This window comes from Melanaphis sacchari, unplaced genomic scaffold (assembly GCF_002803265.2).
Source record: "Melanaphis sacchari strain LSU unplaced genomic scaffold, SCAv2.0 Contig1_pilon_pilon, whole genome shotgun sequence".
Lineage (NCBI taxonomy): Eukaryota > Metazoa > Arthropoda > Insecta > Hemiptera > Aphididae > Melanaphis > Melanaphis sacchari.
The window spans coordinates 6,292,645-6,312,461 of record NW_020270976.1 but is presented as its reverse complement, the minus strand read 5'-3'; the positions used below and the strand labels follow the sequence as shown (position 1 = coordinate 6,312,461).

The 19,817-nt window shown below is 29.8% G+C and overlaps 1 protein-coding gene across 5 annotated transcripts; it reads left to right on the top strand.

Moving 5' to 3' along the window:
- The first annotated feature begins 582 nt into the window (after positions 1-582).
- On the top strand, positions 583-19,535 carry LOC112593088 (RING finger protein nhl-1). Of its 5 annotated transcripts, none has more exons than XM_025337349.1 (14): positions 583-709; positions 11,520-11,696; positions 11,778-12,056; positions 12,133-13,359; positions 13,427-13,592; positions 13,666-13,899; positions 15,670-15,940; positions 16,004-16,392; positions 16,755-17,003; positions 17,164-17,336; positions 17,414-17,554; positions 17,624-17,764; positions 18,438-18,655; positions 19,177-19,390. In XM_025337349.1, the coding sequence occupies exons 2-14, from the start codon at positions 11,562-11,564 to the stop codon at positions 19,388-19,390; spliced, it is 3,837 nt and encodes a 1,278-aa protein (XP_025193134.1). In that variant the 5' UTR covers positions 583-709; positions 11,520-11,561. The 5 variants fall into 5 exon arrangements, with proteins under 5 accessions (XP_025193134.1, XP_025193135.1, XP_025193137.1 ...); XM_025337350.1 differs by lacking the exon at positions 583-709 and adding an exon at positions 11,015-11,116; XM_025337352.1 differs by lacking the exon at positions 583-709 and having other exon boundaries at positions 11,562-11,696; positions 13,723-13,899; positions 19,177-19,535.
- Positions 19,536-19,817: the final 282 nt, after the last annotated feature.

Here is a 19,817-nt window from a genome sequence, read left to right as displayed (position 1 = left end):
CGTCTTACACAGGATCATTACATACAATAATAAAGTTTAAATTAATATTTTTCCAAGATATTAAATTGAAAAAAATAAAACGATATTTTAAATTTAAGTTTAAAAATGTTACTAATATTGGCGGGAGTGTGGGACTAGGAATTATGACAGGGGGGGCTAAAAATTATGTTGGGGGGACCAAGTCCCCCCAAGTCCCCCCCCCCCCCTAGTTACGCCTATGCCGTAGGCACGACTATACGATGACATGTGCAGTTTACCGATTTCGCTGCGCACTTCGGCTATTGTCTTATTGCCTATAAATAAATATACATATTATATCGTGTGAGTGTGCGTGTGCGTGTGTCGGGTCGAACTTAGACGCGACGGGACGACGGCGGCGCCGGCGGTTCGCAACAATAACCGTTATTATTGTTGTTCAGCGCTGCATCACCTCACCTGCGACCGCGCGCGCGTTTGCTATTTACCGCCCGTGCCGTATCTGCGTTATGATATCGTCATTCCTTTCTTTTTTATCCTGTGCGCGTGCACCAAAGGTGGATATCTGCCAATGATGTCGGGATACAAATAGCCCGGGCCGCCGTCCGGGTTGGCCAAAAAACCGCGTTTCCCCGACATGGCGTTCAGTGTTCGCGTTCCATTCGGCCCGTCGTCGACCGACCCGGCCGCCGCCGCCGTCTGAGCAGCAGCCATGGACCCGAAAATCACCTAGGTAAGTCGTCGCCTCCGGCCCCGCGGTCGCATAATAACATTTAAGACATAGGTCTACCTACTATAATCTCGGATACCTACCTGCAGCGTACCGTACCTGTTGCACGTTTAATAATTATTATTGTTGCAACGATATTTTAGACTGTCCCGGCTCTTTGCTAAAACCGTATACCGCGCCGTTCACGTCATCATATTATCATCGTTATTGTTTTAAAAGTTATTTGTCGATCGTTAAACACGCCGCGCTGTAGAATAAATTACCGACCGCGTAACAGCCGCAGACGCGTTTAGAGGTACGCGCCGAATATATATATATATATAATATAATATATATATATACCATATAATATTATACTATACAAAAAACAAACAAACGTACGGAAAAAAATGACTCAGTATCGTATTTTATTCCCTCCGAGAAACACTACGTATAACACGCCGCCGTAACGAGTGGGTCGTTATAATATTATCATCATCCGTTCCGTAAGACAAGCATAATATTACGAGTATATAAATACACCATAAAATGTTTATTAAAGTTCACAGTTACAAGTCAAAAAAAAAAAAAAAATCAAAAACTCAAATATACGTTTATTTTTCTGGTATTATTTTATCGTGATACTATTTTTAATTTATATTTATTTATTTGGCAAACAGAATGAAATTATAATTTTTTTTTTTTTTTTTTACTTTCATATAACACACGCCGAGAACGAAGTTTACAATAGGAAACGCGATTTACATAATATTCATCGGAAAATATAATTAATATCTCGCTAATTACATTCTATTCAACGTTAAATATTGACAATAATCATTTTATCAATCCGTTTAAATTAAATCAAGTTTCACATAATCTAATATTGGATTAACTGTGTATATGGATAGACGTTACTTCATAGTCTTGTGTAATAAATAAATGCATAAAAAGATAAATTTTCTATTATGATTTATGTCAAGATTTTTCATTCTGGAAATAATCACCATTAGATGTTTACATTAAAAAAATAATAATAATAATAATAATAAAGAATCGTTTGTACTTGTGTGTTTATTTTTATGTAAGAAAAAATTATAATAAGTTCACTTGAAAAGCTTTTAATATAAATTTAAAGTATGGTATATTAGACACCAAGAGTACTGTAATTTATATTCATGTACACACATTAAATTGATGAACAGTTTTTAATTTAATTTACAGAGTATTATAATATAGTCAGTTAGAGTCAGTGGTTTTATATGCATTAGGTAGCATTTGCCAAAATTCCATGTTAAAAAAGGCGTGACTAAATCTTTTTGGCACTTAAATGGTTCAGTTATCACGGCCAGCTTTAAAAAATTGAGTGCAAATAATAAAGTGTTTTTGTATCTAAAATCACAATACACGTTTTATTGTTTCGTGAACGGCCCATTAGACTTATTTGTTATTAAACACGCATAACTCGTTAGTTTTTTTAAAACGTATCTATCAAAATTGTGATTGTTTGTATGAAATTATAATGTTCTATCACTAATTTAATTTAGTCTATTTTATGCTCAATAATTCATTAATAAATAAAACAAAGGTATTCTAAATCCAAATTAAAAATTAAGTAACATAAGACTTTTCATTTTTTGTCTATTGAAAAATTTTAAAATTGTTTCTAATATTTACTTTGAAGTACATACTAACTATATATTATACACTATATTTTACAAACAGTTTAGAAAGTATTTATTTTGATTTTGAATAAGAAAACAATATTAAATATTTTGTCTATAAAAATTCAAAACATCTTTCCTATTAATAAAAATACATTTTGCAAGTTATTGGAATAAAAATGTTAATACAGTTTTTAACGTTTTATAACATTCATATTATATAACCCATATGCTTAATATTTTATTAAAGATATTTTTTAATATAATTCATGATGTGACAAAACACATTTTTAACTATTTTTCTAAAGAAATTAATATTATATGAAATTTGCATTTTATAATTATTGTAGTCTATATTGATTATGTTACAATATTACAATAAGTCCATAAATATATACACATTATACATAGTTAAATTTAATATTTATCCTTTAAAAAGAAAATTGAAAAATAATTTATTTAATCCAACTGAACAAAAACGGTTTTGTTGTGAAAAACCTATATAATTTAAATAATGTTTTACACTTTTACATTTAAATATTGCAATGTAATTGAAAACAAACTACATTAAACTTTTATATACCAGATACTCCACAGCGATATCCTTCTTAATATTTTAAACCATATTATTCAACTTTATATAAATTCCCTTAATACTTTAAATGTGAAAATCTTGTTTGTATAGGTATTCAATTTATATAGTACTTTTACTATTTTTCAATTCATATTGAAAACGTAATAAAGGAAAAAAATTGTTCACACATTATTATCGTGTATTTGATAAAAATATATTTTCATGATTTGATTTTAACATGCGTTGTAATATTTTTTTTCCGATTTCTCGACAAATTATATAAAAAATATAATATAAATATTAATGTATAAATCGATCAGGTAATATCATTAAATTGTACAAATTCTGAGTATGTAAAAAGCTAATCAATATTTTACCTACATATACTTTTAGTTTACACGACCGTAATTCTGAATGTTGAAAGCGTTGCTTGGTTTTTCTCCGCTCCTCTTGATTTTTAAACGCAACTAAACGCAAGGTTGTCTTATGTATTTCGCTGGGTGACTGTTTTTCATTATCGGTCCTTGGGAATCCTAGGCGAATGCCATCACCTTCTATACTGTCTTATTCTCTCACGGTCATGGGATACCATTACACATTTTACACGTCATTAAACGCATCCAACGCAAAAAAAAACCCCATACCGAGGGCGAAGAGATGAAAAGGATGTCTCTTACATTAAGTTCGGCCTAATTGAACTGAGTTTTTAATAAGAAACAGTGTCTTACCGGTTAGGTAATCCTATAACTACAGTGTAGCTGTGGCGATGACGAAGAACGCAAAAAGTTGAGAGGGTGAGAGGGGTTGGACTTTCTATTAAACAGATTTTTAAACCAATATAAAAATCATAATTAAAACACAGTATAACGATGGTGATTCATCTACATATATATTGAAAATCAGTAGAAAAGGACCGATATTGAATAACGAAAAAAAAAAAAAGAGAGACAAAAACCCCGTAATAGCACAATGGAGGCCAGCGAGATTATTATTGCCGACGACGGGATGTGATTAAACTGTTTTACATTGAAGATTACTCTCAAGACTTATCGGTAGTAATTTACGTAATTTGGGATTAGAGAAAGTAAAGACTAGATTTTCTACGAGTTTTTATTAAAAAATATTATGTCCTCTGTACACAGCACTTGGTACAAATTTCAAACATTTAAAAATTTTAAGAATTAATTACTATTTTTATTTACTTTGTTTGTGAAATTAATAAATTATGACAGCTAGTTAATGCTTTATTTGTATTAAAATAATAGATGGTAAAAATAATAATTATTCTTTAATCGTTTATCGAATATTATAACTAGTTTTAATAATATAATATCTAATAGATTAGGCCTAACCTAACCAAATCTATACCTATTACAAATTCATATGTTTGATTGTAAGCTAATAAATAAGCATACATTAAAAATATTTAAAAAATTCAAACTATACATTCACATATTTTCACATTATACAAAAATAAATTATGATAATTATTTTCAAGACGTCATGTATTTTATCATCTCAAATAAGAGTAACATTTTATAAATGCCGTCGACTTAAAAAAAATGTATACTCACACACAATGAAAATACAATAAATCATACAGGAATAGTATAATTATACAGTTCTTGTTGGTGTTTATCAATGAATCGTTGTTTTTGTTCCACAACAAAACAAAACTCGAAAAAAATATATTATGATACGCCATACTTACTTCCGTATAGTAATAATTTGTTGTATAATAGGTATGTAAATATGTAATTATAGCGTAACTATGGGTCAGAGGATTTTCGTATCTTCCATTATGAGACAGAGAGAGACCAATCGACGAAAACTTATACACATATAATCTACAGAGTGTGCCATAGTAAAAACCAAAAAGAAAGAAATAAAGAAAGAGACAGCATGATGGAAAAAATTTTTAGCACAATATTTAAAGGGTCGCGCGGTGGACACACAAAGGCGGTTTGTGTCCAAGCCAAATTCGCACAATGAACACTGGCTCCGATCCAGGTCTCAAGCCTTGGTTGCTATCTAAAACTTCCCTAGGCATCTAATTATAAAACACAGACCAGTGCATATTATGTATAAGAAAGGGGTGGGTGAACAATTCAAGTCCGAATAGAGAAGGTGTGACGAAGAGATTTTCTGTAAATTTTTGCATATAACCCGGGAAAAGGCATTTCTTTGAACCTTTGTAAACCAATTTAAAAGGATCTCGTTAACTTAACATGGAAAAAAATGAGTTCGTTTGGAAGTCCAAAACGTTTTACGAGTATTTTTTTTCTTATTAGAAACAAATTTAATATTTTTATTAGGTGGTACATATCTGTGTACGTTTAATCGATTAAAATATGATCAAAAATGTTATTCTGTGTTAAGTTCATAACATTTTATCTTGTTTTCAATAATTCGATTGAGCACCGAATAATTAATTAATCAATATACTTAATGAATCATTCAAAATAAATTGTTATATTATTTGTTTACACACTATATTATACAATTTTTTTTTAAATTTAAAGTAAACAAGATCTACCTTTACCTTTTTATTAAGTCCTATAAATAGTTTTCGATTTTATAAAATAACAAGATCAACCTTTTTAATAACATTAAATATTTGAGTTAATTATCTAATTTAATAATTGATTCAGTAAACATAACTGTATTACTCAAACTATACTTGTATCTTCCACAAATGCCTCGCGGTGTAAAACTTTCATATAAAATAAATTAAATTAAATCGAAGTAACTGTATAAAAGTAAATAAACTTACCAACCTAATAATTTTAACTTTAAATGGACCTAACGCCGTAGCCTAACCAGTAACAATGCATGCATTGTAAAATCTGTAATACTAGGGTATTCTTTTTTCTAAAAGACTAAAATAACAAAACAGCAATTTATAACTTAATTCACTGATATATGAATACGTGTTAAACCTACTTTTTTTAATATTAAAAACTTTGAAGTGTTATACATATTTATCTGTGAATTATAATTAAAAAAGTATATAGACAAAACCATAGCACCATTGTAATGTGAGATGAAAATCAGTTATGTTAAATATTATTAACTATGATAAAAAAAATATAATGACATAGGTAATAAATCAACATTTAGTTTAATTTATTTAATTTTTTTAAATAATAAAATTAAAACTATGTTACACTTTTATAATAACTTAATTTCGTCTACATACACCACTTTTAACAGTATAATAATTATTGCATTTAATTAACCTTGTAGTAAATTTTTATGATGTACATTTAGACCTAAATACGCTTCTATGTAAATGTATTTATGCTTACAAATCTGATTCAAATACAACCGTTATAAGTATGATACACTATTACGGCAATAATATATATTATACCATACAAAACACGTCTTGTTAACGATGAACGAATCACAAAATTATTATTGTTGTGCAAGTATTAAATTAAAACATAAATTGCAAATGTTCTGGATATAATATGCCTATATTCGAAGTAAATTCGTCCTATTCTAACTGTTCAATTACGTAAATAAACTCAATGTTGCATTGAATTGTAAAGGGTTGAATCCCGTCAGTGTAAACAATCACGTTTTAAAACGTTAATAACTATATTTGTTAAAATAAGCACTGATTTGTGCAGTAAAACATTGAACTGAAAATTAATTATGTCTTGTATCACTATCATCGTTTAGGTCGTATAATAATTAGTTTTTATGCTAAACGCGCCCGTCTCTAGTTGACAAGATAATTGATACAATTTGTGCATGTTCGTTTTATGAACATAATTTTATTCGATATTTATTTATACGTTGTATATTATAATCAAATCAAAATGATCGGTGGCCACAGCCACTCTATAAGCATAATCTAAACGGTATCGAACAAAACAATAAATCTTTTTATAGTAGGTACTTACTAGCTTGAGCTTGCATTTAAGAGGAGAACCAACTACCGAGTGTGACAAAAGTATTCTCAAATAAGCAAATACAAAAAGACACAACTTATAAGTTAGTTTACACTTAACTCTGGTGTGCAAAACGTCAACCTAATAACATAAGTATATATTAAAATACTTTACTTACTTTACTTAATTCATTATAACGTATATAAGTATTTGAACATATTTATAATTTGATGTAAAATTATCAACAAACATCTAAAACGTGTGTACTATATACAAAATATAAACAGTTATTACAATGCATTTATTTCGTCAAAATTGAATGAACGGAATAAGTAAATTTCGTTAGAGAGAAGCATTAGTGTTTAAGAGATAAATGTTTATGAATATTTACGTACCTTACAAATTTTTCCATCCGTCTGTCAAATAATAAAAAGGTGCTTTTATGGCAGAAAAAATAACACTCAACTGCAAAAATAATTGATGGAGAAATGTTGGTTTTTTTTTTTTTTTGAATAATTATTGAAGGTTTTCTTTACCTCAAAAAATTAACTTTATATTTAAAGTCATTATGTCGTTGCCCGCTCGTTTTTCTTCATAAAAGAATAATTTTCCCCTCTCATTATTAAATGCTTTTTTTTCCTCCCGGAGACTGGTAATGTAGCACGTGTCTGTCAGAATGTGTCTCCCAATTTATCGTAGGCCCGAGATTGATTACACTGGGAATACCACGTACCGGTTGTAACGACAATTTTCTTTGGCCGTCATGGCGGTGGTACCAGTATATACTCTCGTGACCCATTTTATTTTGACCATTTATACGCCATCCCACTAAAATCCATCCAACAATGAAACCCCTACTTCACTGACCCATTGGGAATATGACGTTGGTTCAAATATTATTTAAATACCATTTTAAACTATAGGAATGATAAAACAATTTGAATCCACTTGAAACGGGAAATGGGACTTTTTGTATGTGATAATAAAACCGTTTATAAGAGTGATATATGGGTTTCCGGTTTTTTTTTTTTTATGCATATCATTTTAATACGCGTTTTACAGTCATGCGTTCAAGTTTTATTCGCTGATCAATTGAAACAAGGAATGAAACTGTTTTTAATGTTTAATCTGTTAAGATAATAAACATGGAAAATGCAATAATATATATTAGGTACTTATATACATACATAAAAACGTTCGTATAATATATAAAGTGCATATAAATAATATTTACCAAATCATTGCATAATGCATTTATAGTTTTAAATCGAATAGATGGTATAAACGTTATTTATCCGTAATAAAGTATTTATTATCGCAACACTCCATGAATAAAAATATATTGATAGGTACGTAGGTAGATGATACTAATTATTCTGTACACAATTTAATGGCTAAAATCTTACACCATGAGATATAACGAATTAGTTTATTTTTCAATAAACGAGTAGTCGTGAACTAATATAGTCGAGATACTGTATAATATAACTCGTATTTTTACGAATAAAGCCGTGACGTAGATATACCTACGTCAACTCGAAATTGCATTATATAACATCTTTCGCACTCTATAATGTAGTTTTTACATTTAAGGAATACCTACCAGCTATTTTTCGTTACGTGATTAAAATTCTATTATCACCCGTACACAGAGCATCCCTTGTAGTGGCGTATAATATAATGTAAGATGCGCGTCATATTATAGTGAGTGGTGCGTAACTATACTTTATATTATATATTTATATGAATTATGAATATACGATAAAGGTGCAGTAGATAAGTACACTTCTCCGTGAATGATTCGTAAACGTCGCGACTGCAAAAACGAAAAACTTTCTATAAAATGCCCTAGCTAGGTACCTACTATTGTGTGCGTATATACGTTGAATTTAAATTCGACGCGATTTGAATTCTGCATGACTGGGACGTTTCGCATTTCACACCGAATCCAAACAGTGTATCTTATGTGAGAAACGAACACAGGTGCAGGAGATATTCGGTGTATACTTTACGGAAAACCGAAGTACGACACATGCTTAGAATTAGAGAATAATGTGGATACCGGAGAAAAAGTTTAGATTCGCTAAAAAGGTCGACGGTCGTACACGTGTTTGCGATTCACTTGTTTTCCCAAGAGCGCATTTTCGACGTCTTATCGAACGGTATCGTTAAAATGTCATTTTATTTTACAAAATAAAAATAGATGTATGTAGTAGTAGGGGAGTGCACGTACATAATATATATTTATAATGTTTACTAAATAACCGGATTTATTCGTTGACGAAAAAATATTACACTGTAACGGAAATACTTAGATATAGGTACTTATTTTTATAAATAATTATTACTTGTATGTAAAAAAAAAAAAAAAACCGTATTTGTATTAATGTGAATTTTGTATTACAAAATACTATACATAATATGTCATATATATATATGATAAAATATATTATTATGTGTAGTTCTGTAGCAAGTACTACGTGCATTGTATTTAAGCTAATGAACTATACGCGTCTTGCTTTATATTTTATGCGCTGTGCCAGTATACATGACGTGTCGTAAAGCATTGATCCTTCTTTTTATTTTAACATCGCTTTCGAGGGTACTATTTCTTATTTTTTCAAATTGAGTTACGTAAAAATGTATTGGCTCTGATGCGTATACAGTTCAACGACACTCTATTATTAAAATTCATGAAATAAATATACATGTTTTCCGTAAATTCTACATTAGTGATGTGTTAACGAAACTTTAAATAATATAATCGCGTCTCATGTTAAAAAGAAAATAAAAAACTCGAAACTCGATAATATTAGTATCATTTATTTTTAGCAGATAACTTAGCAAATATAAATCGGTACTCTGAATTTTAAACATTTTAGTATAATTTAGTCTACTCGCATTTATTTAACAATTTTATTCAAAACATATACATATTAGCTTAACTTTATTTGAAACTTTTTAAATCGCCCATAAAGAGCAATGTTTTTTAAATCAGTGTTTTCGTTATATACTATGTTAAAAATAAAAAGAGTACACTCGATGAATTTAAAGAGTGCTATTTAAGATCGATATTTTAAATTGGCTTTCTAACTTTTATTCTGGGAAATACAACTTAACAATTTTATTTTATTAAGTAAATTTTCTTTGAGCAAGAAAGTAATTAATCGAATTTTTTTACTAACTAGATAACATAATAAAACTACAGACTTTTATGGGAATATAATAATATAATACTTATTTAATATCTAATATTATAATGTGTTATATTTAAAGCGACTCAGAGGTTATCACGTTTACTAATATTACTCATAAAATGTACGCTCATTACAAGTAAATTAATAGTACCTATATCTTTTTCAGTATTGGAAGTAAATAGTAATTTAAAAGAAAACATCTAAAAAAAAGGGTAGAATGATACTCGAAAAAAGATAGGAACAACTCAGGGTGTGACGTTGTCAATAATAAAACCCCTAGGATAGGAAGCAAACACAAACAGCTGCAATAGTTCCCACAGACTCATCAACTAAACAAATTATTAAATATTACTAATGCATTCTTCGAGCAAAAATGGTTCTTTTTTTTTAATTTCAAATCTTTGTACTGCTTTTTTATTTTATTTTTTGGTCCATTTGAAATATGGTTTTTTTATATCACCATCAATTCCTCTTTATCATTATTATTGCATTATAAACTACATTTGATACGGTGGATATAAAATTATTTAATTTTCATAAATAAACACCTTTATAGTTTCAAATGAACACGCCAGGATTATTTAAATTTTTTAAATGCAAGTAAAGAAAATAATAATAATAGTAATAATAAATATATATATATATATATAACACATACAGCTTCACGACACATGGATGCCAAAAATACTGTAATCGGCAGCGTTCACACTGTAGCTAGCGCGTCATCATTAGTCGACATGACAAAGTGCTTCGTGATAGATATACAATTACCAAATATACTTCAAGTTCATCCGAATTTAATAAATATAAGATGCGCAAAATATTTTATGCTTTTTCCGTCTTGAAATAAACTCCTACGTAAACGAACTCATACTGACTAACAACGGGATGCGACAAGGTGAACGCTGGGATCGGATTCACTCCGCAAACATGTCTATTTATAGAGACTTCGTAACCGTATCTACAAAATATTTTATGTTCTTAGTCTCAGTCACTCTTTTGCTACTGTACCGTGTGCTACGCTAAAAATACGATGACCAACTGTATCGGAAGCTTTTTTTTATAATATTACAAACTGGAAATTGGAATTTTTCGAGGTAATTTGTGACCATTTTGTATTTAAAACGATTATGATATTGTATAGCTTATAAACATATTTTATTCAATAAAGGCTGGACAATTCAGAGACTAAACTCCGAACTTTATAATATATATATATATATATATATATATATATATATATATACTGAAAACTGTTTAATTAAAAATCCAATAGTAGATACTCTGCGTCTAATTATTAATATAGTAATTACGCGCGTTAAAATGACAAAAATCATACTAAAAACAAAATATAATAATATAAACATATTATATATTAAATATTTATAAATTACTGTAAACATATATCTATAATTTAATATTTAGTTTTAAACAATGAGTTTTGATTGTATTATTTAAATTTAATATGCTAAATTTACAAATAATTTTATATTGTTATAGTAAAAAAAGTAAAACAAAACTCAATTGAAAGGATACGACAAAATGGAACAGTTCGAGCAACTGTTAACATGCGCAATATGTTTGGATAGGTACAGAAATCCGAAATTGTTACCATGTCAGCATTCGTTTTGTATGGAACCATGTATGGACGGTTTAGTGGACTATGTTCGGAGACAAGTAATCACATTAATAAATTTATAATTATGATACAGTTGTCGATATATTTAACAGAATCAATAATTTAATATTTTATGACAGGTAAAATGTCCGGAATGTCGAGCAGAACATCGAATACCATACAATGGTGTTCAAGGATATCCAACAAATGTAACTCTACAGCGTTTCTTGGAACTCCATATAGAAATTACTGGAGAGTTACCAGATCCAACAAGTGGGCAAATAATGAAACGCTGTAGTGTGTGTTCAGAAAAAGCATACGTAACATCATGCGTTCATTGCGAAAAAGAAGTATGTTCAGACTGCAAGGGTGCTCATATGGATATTTTAAGAAGAGAAATCGCCCGAATTAATAATCAAGTAAACATTTGATTTTAGTTTAATATGTTTTTAATTTAAATTGTTGAACTTCAAACATAAATTAACTATTTTATAGGTTAGGCGGGCATTACATAGATTATCAGACATGCTTGCAGGTGTAGAAAAGAACATGTTGACTTTGCAGCAAAATTGCACTTCAGTTACCGAAGAAGTAGACGAAATTTATCGCAGATTGGCCAAAGCTTTAAAAGATCGTACTGAACATCTTAGAGGAGAAATCGACCGATACCTGACAACTGAATTGAAAAATTTGTGCAATCTTAAAGAGAATTTGGATATTGAAATATCAAATATACAAAGTAATTGTGATCTAGCAGATAAATACATGCAATCGGATGACGTAGAATGGGAAGACAGTGAACTAATGGATGCCAAAGAAATATTTTTGAAAACTGTAGATTTTATTAGAAACTTTGAAACAGAAATTGGCGATTACAGCAGAAGAGCGAAATTTTTAATGGCTCATGACCCAAATCAATTGGTCATGCACGTCGCCAATTATGGTGAGCTTACTATTCATGCCCCACATCAAGCATTTACTGCCAGTTCAAATTCTCTTCAAGCTCCAAGTCCAGGCCTCATGCGATCCAAAAGTGATCACAGACTTGCTTCGCAATACCGACAAGATGATAGAAATGCATACGAACCAGGTGGTGAAATCGGTGGAAGAGTCTCACCGCTAGGCGGTAGAAAATTCGGCGAAAGATATCCAAGTCGGTATTCACGTGGTGGAGATAGAAATGATTACGATGCAGACACGACGCACGACAACGAAAATAGAAGTTCAGCAAGATCTAGGATTAGATCTAGACTTGGAAGACATGGTTTAAACGAAAATACAGATTCTGATACGGATTCAAGATCAGTGCGTTTCTCCGAAACAAATACTGTACACCGTGAACGAGAACGTGTATTAGACACTGAAGACGTGGCTAAAGGTCCTTTAAGTGGTATCACTAGATTATATGATTCGCCTAGAGTTATGAAAAGGTTGTTAGAAAGCGAGAACAAAGATAAAAAATCTGATGCCGTTCTTATGCCCCAACCTCAACCAGTTCAGCAGCCAAAAAAAATTACTCCACAGCCAACACCACAGAGACAACTAAGCGAAGACGATGAAATAGCAAGAATAAAACGTCAAAACAAAACTGCATCTACATCGTCCGATACAGAACGACGAGATAGAGTTAGTACACTCAAGAAAGATGATTCAAGAGATTCCAATAGATCAAATACGCCAGCAGATAGCACTCGAAAGACACCTATACCTGAACCATTACCAGTAAGATAATAAAAAGCAATGAAATAATAATTAACAATTATTTAAAAAAATATTATATGCTTTACAGGCAGATACCCAGGAATCATCTGAAAGTGAGTCTGAAGAAGATTCGGTTGAAGTAGTAGAACAAAGGAAACCTACACCTGCCAGAACAACGTTTCCTCCATCCACGTCGGCTACAACGACAGATTCGAGACGATCTTCCACAGCATCGGATAACTTAGCATCAAAAGGTAATACAAATTATAATGTTATTCAAATTCACTCTAAATCGTCTAATACAGCAAGTACTTTTATTGGTCATAGTAAATCCTAGACTAAAATCTAATAGATCAGACAGTATTGAAAGTACATGTTCCTCAGAAACTCCCGGAACGCCGGTACGGAGAAACGCCGGAGGTACATACCCATCTGACGACGTGAAACAATCGCCAGTTAGTTCAAGTTCTGGAAGTACAACACCGCGAGCTAGATTTTCTTCGGTTTCTTCAAAAAGAGATTCAGCAACACCAACAAATTCTCGAAGTTACAGTGTTACGGGTAATACATTTAAATATCTTACAATTACGGTAATATGTATAATTATTTACTTATGGAAATCTCATACATAATGTATATAATCCAACAAATAAATAATGTATCGTTTAAAAAATTGATTTAGTAATGATCCTTAATTAATAATAAGATAACATTAAACGACTTGGAATACATTTATCTAATTTTACATTTCAAAAATATTCAAAATTATATACCTCATTAACTTTACTTTAATTAATAATTTTCATATTGTCTATAATTATTTTAGAAATAATATTGTGTGTAGCTTCTATAACCTTAGCTTTTATAATTATTAAATTTACTTACTATGATGGTTAGATGGAAATAAATATTAATTTATACTTTAATTTCAAATAATAGTTTTAATTTTAATTTGTTGTTTTTTTTAATTTTGAACCGATGAAAACTATGCTCCCAAATATTGATTATGTGGATGTTTAAACTCAAATTAAATACATAGAGTAGGAAACTATTTTTATTTCATATCACTAAGTGCTCCCTTTTATTTCATTTTAAATTAATACTACGTAAACGATTATTTTTATATTTCCAAATTAAAAAAAAAAAATCGATACACACAAAACCAATTCCTTAGTTTTTTTCTTCATTTTCCTAGACATTAAATATTAAGTTAAAAAAAAAAAACCCATAAGTAACACAACTTAATACTAATTATTTTATTTATAACCCATATACCAACCTATATTATCTTTCGGATTATATAACGTTAATTAAATATTATACAATACTGATAAAAACAACAAAATAAGATTTTAAGCGTCAAAAATTCTACATATAAAATAATATATTGCATATTCTTTTTATATTTTAAGCATTTTAAATTCTTAGTGCTATTTTCAAAGTTGTTGATGCTGTTTTTTTTACTGATTTTGGTACAGATTCAAACAACTATACGTATTAAATTTGATTTATTTTGTATTTTTTATGAATCTCGTAATTTGTATGAAAATAGAAGAAAAAAAGTTATTTTAATATGTAAGAAAAATACCCACATATCATTGAACCATTGTCTAGTTTTTATACTTCTACAAATTACTTTATACAAACTTTTTTACATCAATACAAAAATAATATTTTTTAAATAATTTATATATATATATATATCGTGTTATAAAATATCTTTTAAGAATTTTAAGATCATACTTAAGAAGCACTAATAAAATTAATTTTTAGCACAATAAAATCTAAGCTCTACATTTAATCTATTTTACCTATTTAAAAAGTATAGTTTCAAACCTGATATATTTGATTTAAAAAAACACAATATAAAATACATAATAAAGATTATACAAATATATATTTAACTACTGTTAGTAAAAAAGAAATAAATTTGAAAAATTACATAAGATTAGGAAAATTATATTAAGTTAAGTCACAATTCACTTTCAGAGTACCTAAATAATTATTATACTTTTTTTATTGTTGAGCTATCATAGTTTTGATACTAATGGTTATTAAAAAAAAAAAAACTATTATACTTTAAATTTAACAAAATTAGAAAATATAAATATTTTTACTAAACAGTAATTAGTAACACAATTAATACATACATGTTTATTTAAACAATTATAAATATTATTACTTAGAAATAGTATTTTCTGTTTTAATTTAAAAAAATGTACCTATCAAATAAATATTGACTACAGTTTTTAAAAAAAGACCTGATAAAGTGGTTTGTTCGTTTTTAAAAAAAATATTTATTTTATTTCTATACATACCAAATAATTATAGGTAACAATGAAAGTACTTCGAAAAAAGAAGAAATCGAAGACGAAGAAGAAGAAGAAGAAGAAGAAGAAACGGAAACTTCGTCAGAATCATCTGAAACCGAAACAGACGAGGATTCTGAGGATGCTAAACCAAAAACTCCTGTCACAAAGGCTATGGAAAAAACGGACATTGGACCATTGTTAGCTAGAAGTGCTCAAGCTAGAGATAATGGTAGCGGCAGTAACAGTAGCTCAAGGAGAACTAGCCAAGATGAATCTTATACTAGATCACGGTTAGTAAACTAATGACTAACAATATTTATGACACAATTTTATCGGTTTAATTTTATGTCCAGATACGGTACCAGTGGCTACAAATCACCATCGTATCAGAGCTCCAGAGAAGCCGACACTTCAGCGAGTGGTAGTAAGTACCTGAACAATTCTCGAACCGAATCTGCCCCGCGGTTCACTAGCAGATTCCTAAAAACAAAAAGTATCCAAGAAGAAAATCCTAGCAAATCGAGTTACAACAGTGACAACAAATACACGTCAGACAAGGGCGGGTTATCGCGGAGTAGAACCAGTGCTAACTTAGAGGAAGACCTTCCGGACGACACTAACACATCCACATACTCGCCGTATTCTAAAAACCATTATGGTTCAGATTTATCCAGAAGTCGATCCAGTCACGCTTTAAAATCTCGGGAAACCTCACCCGATAGGCCTGTAACAAATGCTTCAGGTATTACTGATCGAACGACAAAAATATACACATAAATAAACACCATGCGTGATAACTAATAATTATCGCAACGCATTCCTACCATAAATACATTTAATAATATATTATGTATATATGGTGTAACAATCTTAATACACGCGTACACAATGGTTTAGAAAACAAATATAACTCACACCACAACTATAGAACATTATTAGTTTACATTGTTATAGATATTTTAGTAGAACTATTGAGAATAGTTAGGGAAAATTATGAAATTTAATCCCTTTACAGAAATCAATAACACATTCACATAAATATTAACTTAAATAAAACGGATACTTATTATTTTTTACTACAAAACGTTTTTACTATGCTAACAGGAACAGGAGAAAAAGACGGCGCGGCTTTAAGCTCTTGGGCTAGATATTTGAAAAACAAATACGGAAATCGCGGTAAAGAAAATGCAGCCAAAGATAACGCGGCTGCTGGCAGCTCTGCGTCAAGCTCGTCCTCTCGAAGACTTTCGCTGGGATTACCGTTACGCTCCAATTCCACTCACGTTGACAGTTCAGATGACGACCAAAAAAACATGCACAGCTCCCCCACCTCCCATACAATTATCGAAGCAGGTGCGTGTAATTTGTAGTCATATTTTGATCCGTATCTATGTTACTATTATCAATAGCGTCGGAGTAGATATTTTATTAAACTACATTAGATATATTGTAATAAACTGTCTAAAATATTTTTCTAACAAAATCAAATTAAGAATGTTCGTGTGTATTATAGGTATGCAGGGCGTAGGTTCTACCCCTAGAGTGCAGTACCTACAAAAACGACAATTGTTGTTTAAGATCGGTGGTAGGGGGAGCGAGCCCGGATATTTTACTTGGCCCAGAGGTGTCGCTGTTGGTCCAGACAATCTAATTGTTGTAGCCGATTCTTCGAACCACAGGATCCAAGTACGTACCTATATACATCGATAATTCATATTAAGTTCGATAAAAACGAAAACATTTTTCGTATATTACGTATACAGGTATTTGATAACAGCGGAAAAATATTAAAAGACTTTGGGTCCTATGGAAATAGTGAAGGCGAATTCGACTGCCTGGCCGGAGTAGCCGTCAACCGTATTGGCCAATACATCATTGCAGATCGATACAACCACAGAATACAAGTGATTTAGAACGATTAAAATTGATTTTCTTCATTGTTAAAAACAACTCGATTATATTATATTGTTCAGGTGTTAGACCCGTCAGGAAGATTTTTAAGATCGTTCGGAAGTCAAGGTTCCAGTGACGGTCGGTTCAATTACCCTTGGGGAATTACTACCGATGCTCTTGGGTTCATATACGTTTGCGACAAAGAAAATCACAGAATCCAGGTAAACAAAAATATGACAAAAAAACTTTATCGAAAAATCCTAATTGTTTTATGGAATTAATATCTTTACTAAAATCTATAGCCGCATAGGTACAAACATTACAAACACATAAATCTGTACACATTAAATTTAAATCTTAGCAATTTGATTCTCACCCTTTTGTACCATTCTAGTTGCTACAATATTAAATTTAGTTTAAGTTTATTTCGTATTAACGTAAAATCTATCAAATTACCTACCTCCTTGATTATAGCTGTATCTTAGAAATTGTTTTAAGTACTTACCAATGCAGAATTTTAAACCAGAGTTATAGGTTGGTACATAACTTTTAACGCTTTACTATTTATACTAAGAAGTGTAATGTAACACCCGCGATTATTTTCACTAATTTCTTTTATTCTGCAATTAATAAGAACTAAACTCATTGACTTTATAAAAGTAACTTATTTACTCAACACTATTTATTAAATAGGTATAGGTATATAGGTGCTAAATTTAATAAGTTAAACTCTAACATGTATAGTGTATACATAATCGTATAGTAATAATAAATATTATTATAATTTATTTTACTAGAGTAAAACCAAAATAATTAATATATCTAGTAAAATTGTGTAACAAGGACATAATTATTCTACATACAATAATAGCAAAATGTAATTTTATTCAACAGGTGTTCCAATCAGACGGAACATTTGTGGGTAAATTTGGATCAAACGGAAATAAAATCGGACAATTGGAACATCCGCATTACATTGCGGTGTCGAATACAAATAGAGTAATCGTTTCTGACTGCAACAACCATCGCATTCAGATTTTTGATGTTAACGGAAGAGTAATCAGTTCTTTTGGCACAGAAGGATCAGAAAATGGCCAATTTAAATTCCCCAAGTATGTAATTATCATACATAATACTATGTACACTAGGTAATCCATAAGTATACCATAAGCGTATTATATAATTGAAAATTATATCTTACTTAAACATACGTCATTTGGCTGTGCCAGTCACTGACCACTGGGAAAGGCATTAAAACTTAGATGTCTATATTTTTTTGTCTTTACCAATCAATACAAACCACAATTTTTATTAGATGTGATCGTTTTGAGGTACCTATATTCGAAACATAAATCTGAGTTTGTATTATTAATATCTAATTTAATTACGATATTTTTAGAACTAATGTAAAATAGGCAGGTATACAATAATTATATTATTGATCGTCTACTTCTCTCTTAACAAATGTCGGTGATTTTTCTTGAAAATAAGTCTATCAATTAATTAATTAACAATAGAAATTTCAAATACAACAATTTTATTAGAATACATAATTTATTATTTTTCACATAAATGCGCTGTTCAATAAGTAGTTTATTAGTATCTCACGTCAATAAAACAATTAACTTTTCAGAGGTGTAGCTGTAGACGACCAAGGATACATACTGGTGGCAGATTCCGGAAACAATCGCGTACAAATTTTCCATCCTGACTCAACGTTCCTGAGAGCTTTCGGTTGCTGGGGATGTGGTGATGGAGAGTTCAAAGGACTTGAAGGCATCGCTGTTATGTCCAATGGAAACATATTAGTCAGCGACCGAGAGAATCATAGAGTTCAAGTTTTCTAATTTTACGCGTTACTGACTTCATAGTTTAAGTTGTGCGAATCGTGTACATAATTATAGTATTGATATTAGATCAAACTTCTTCATATAGCTTTAAAAATTAATACTCGAAGAATTTTACTGTTTATATTTTTTTTTTTTTATTACTATATATAATCAAAACAAATGTTACAATATAATATCATGACTTACAAAACCATAAAATATTGTATAAATAATAATATTCAAAATTAAAAGAATAAATAACATTCAAAATCCAAACCTATTTAATAGATGTAAAATGTGAATTATACTTTATTAAAAAATATGTGTATGCCATTATGCCAAATAATATATCGACCAATAATTAACAAAATTATTGTATACACATATTGTATTTTTATTTTAATAAAATGAAAACAAAAAAAAATCAGGTAACAACTAGATTAAA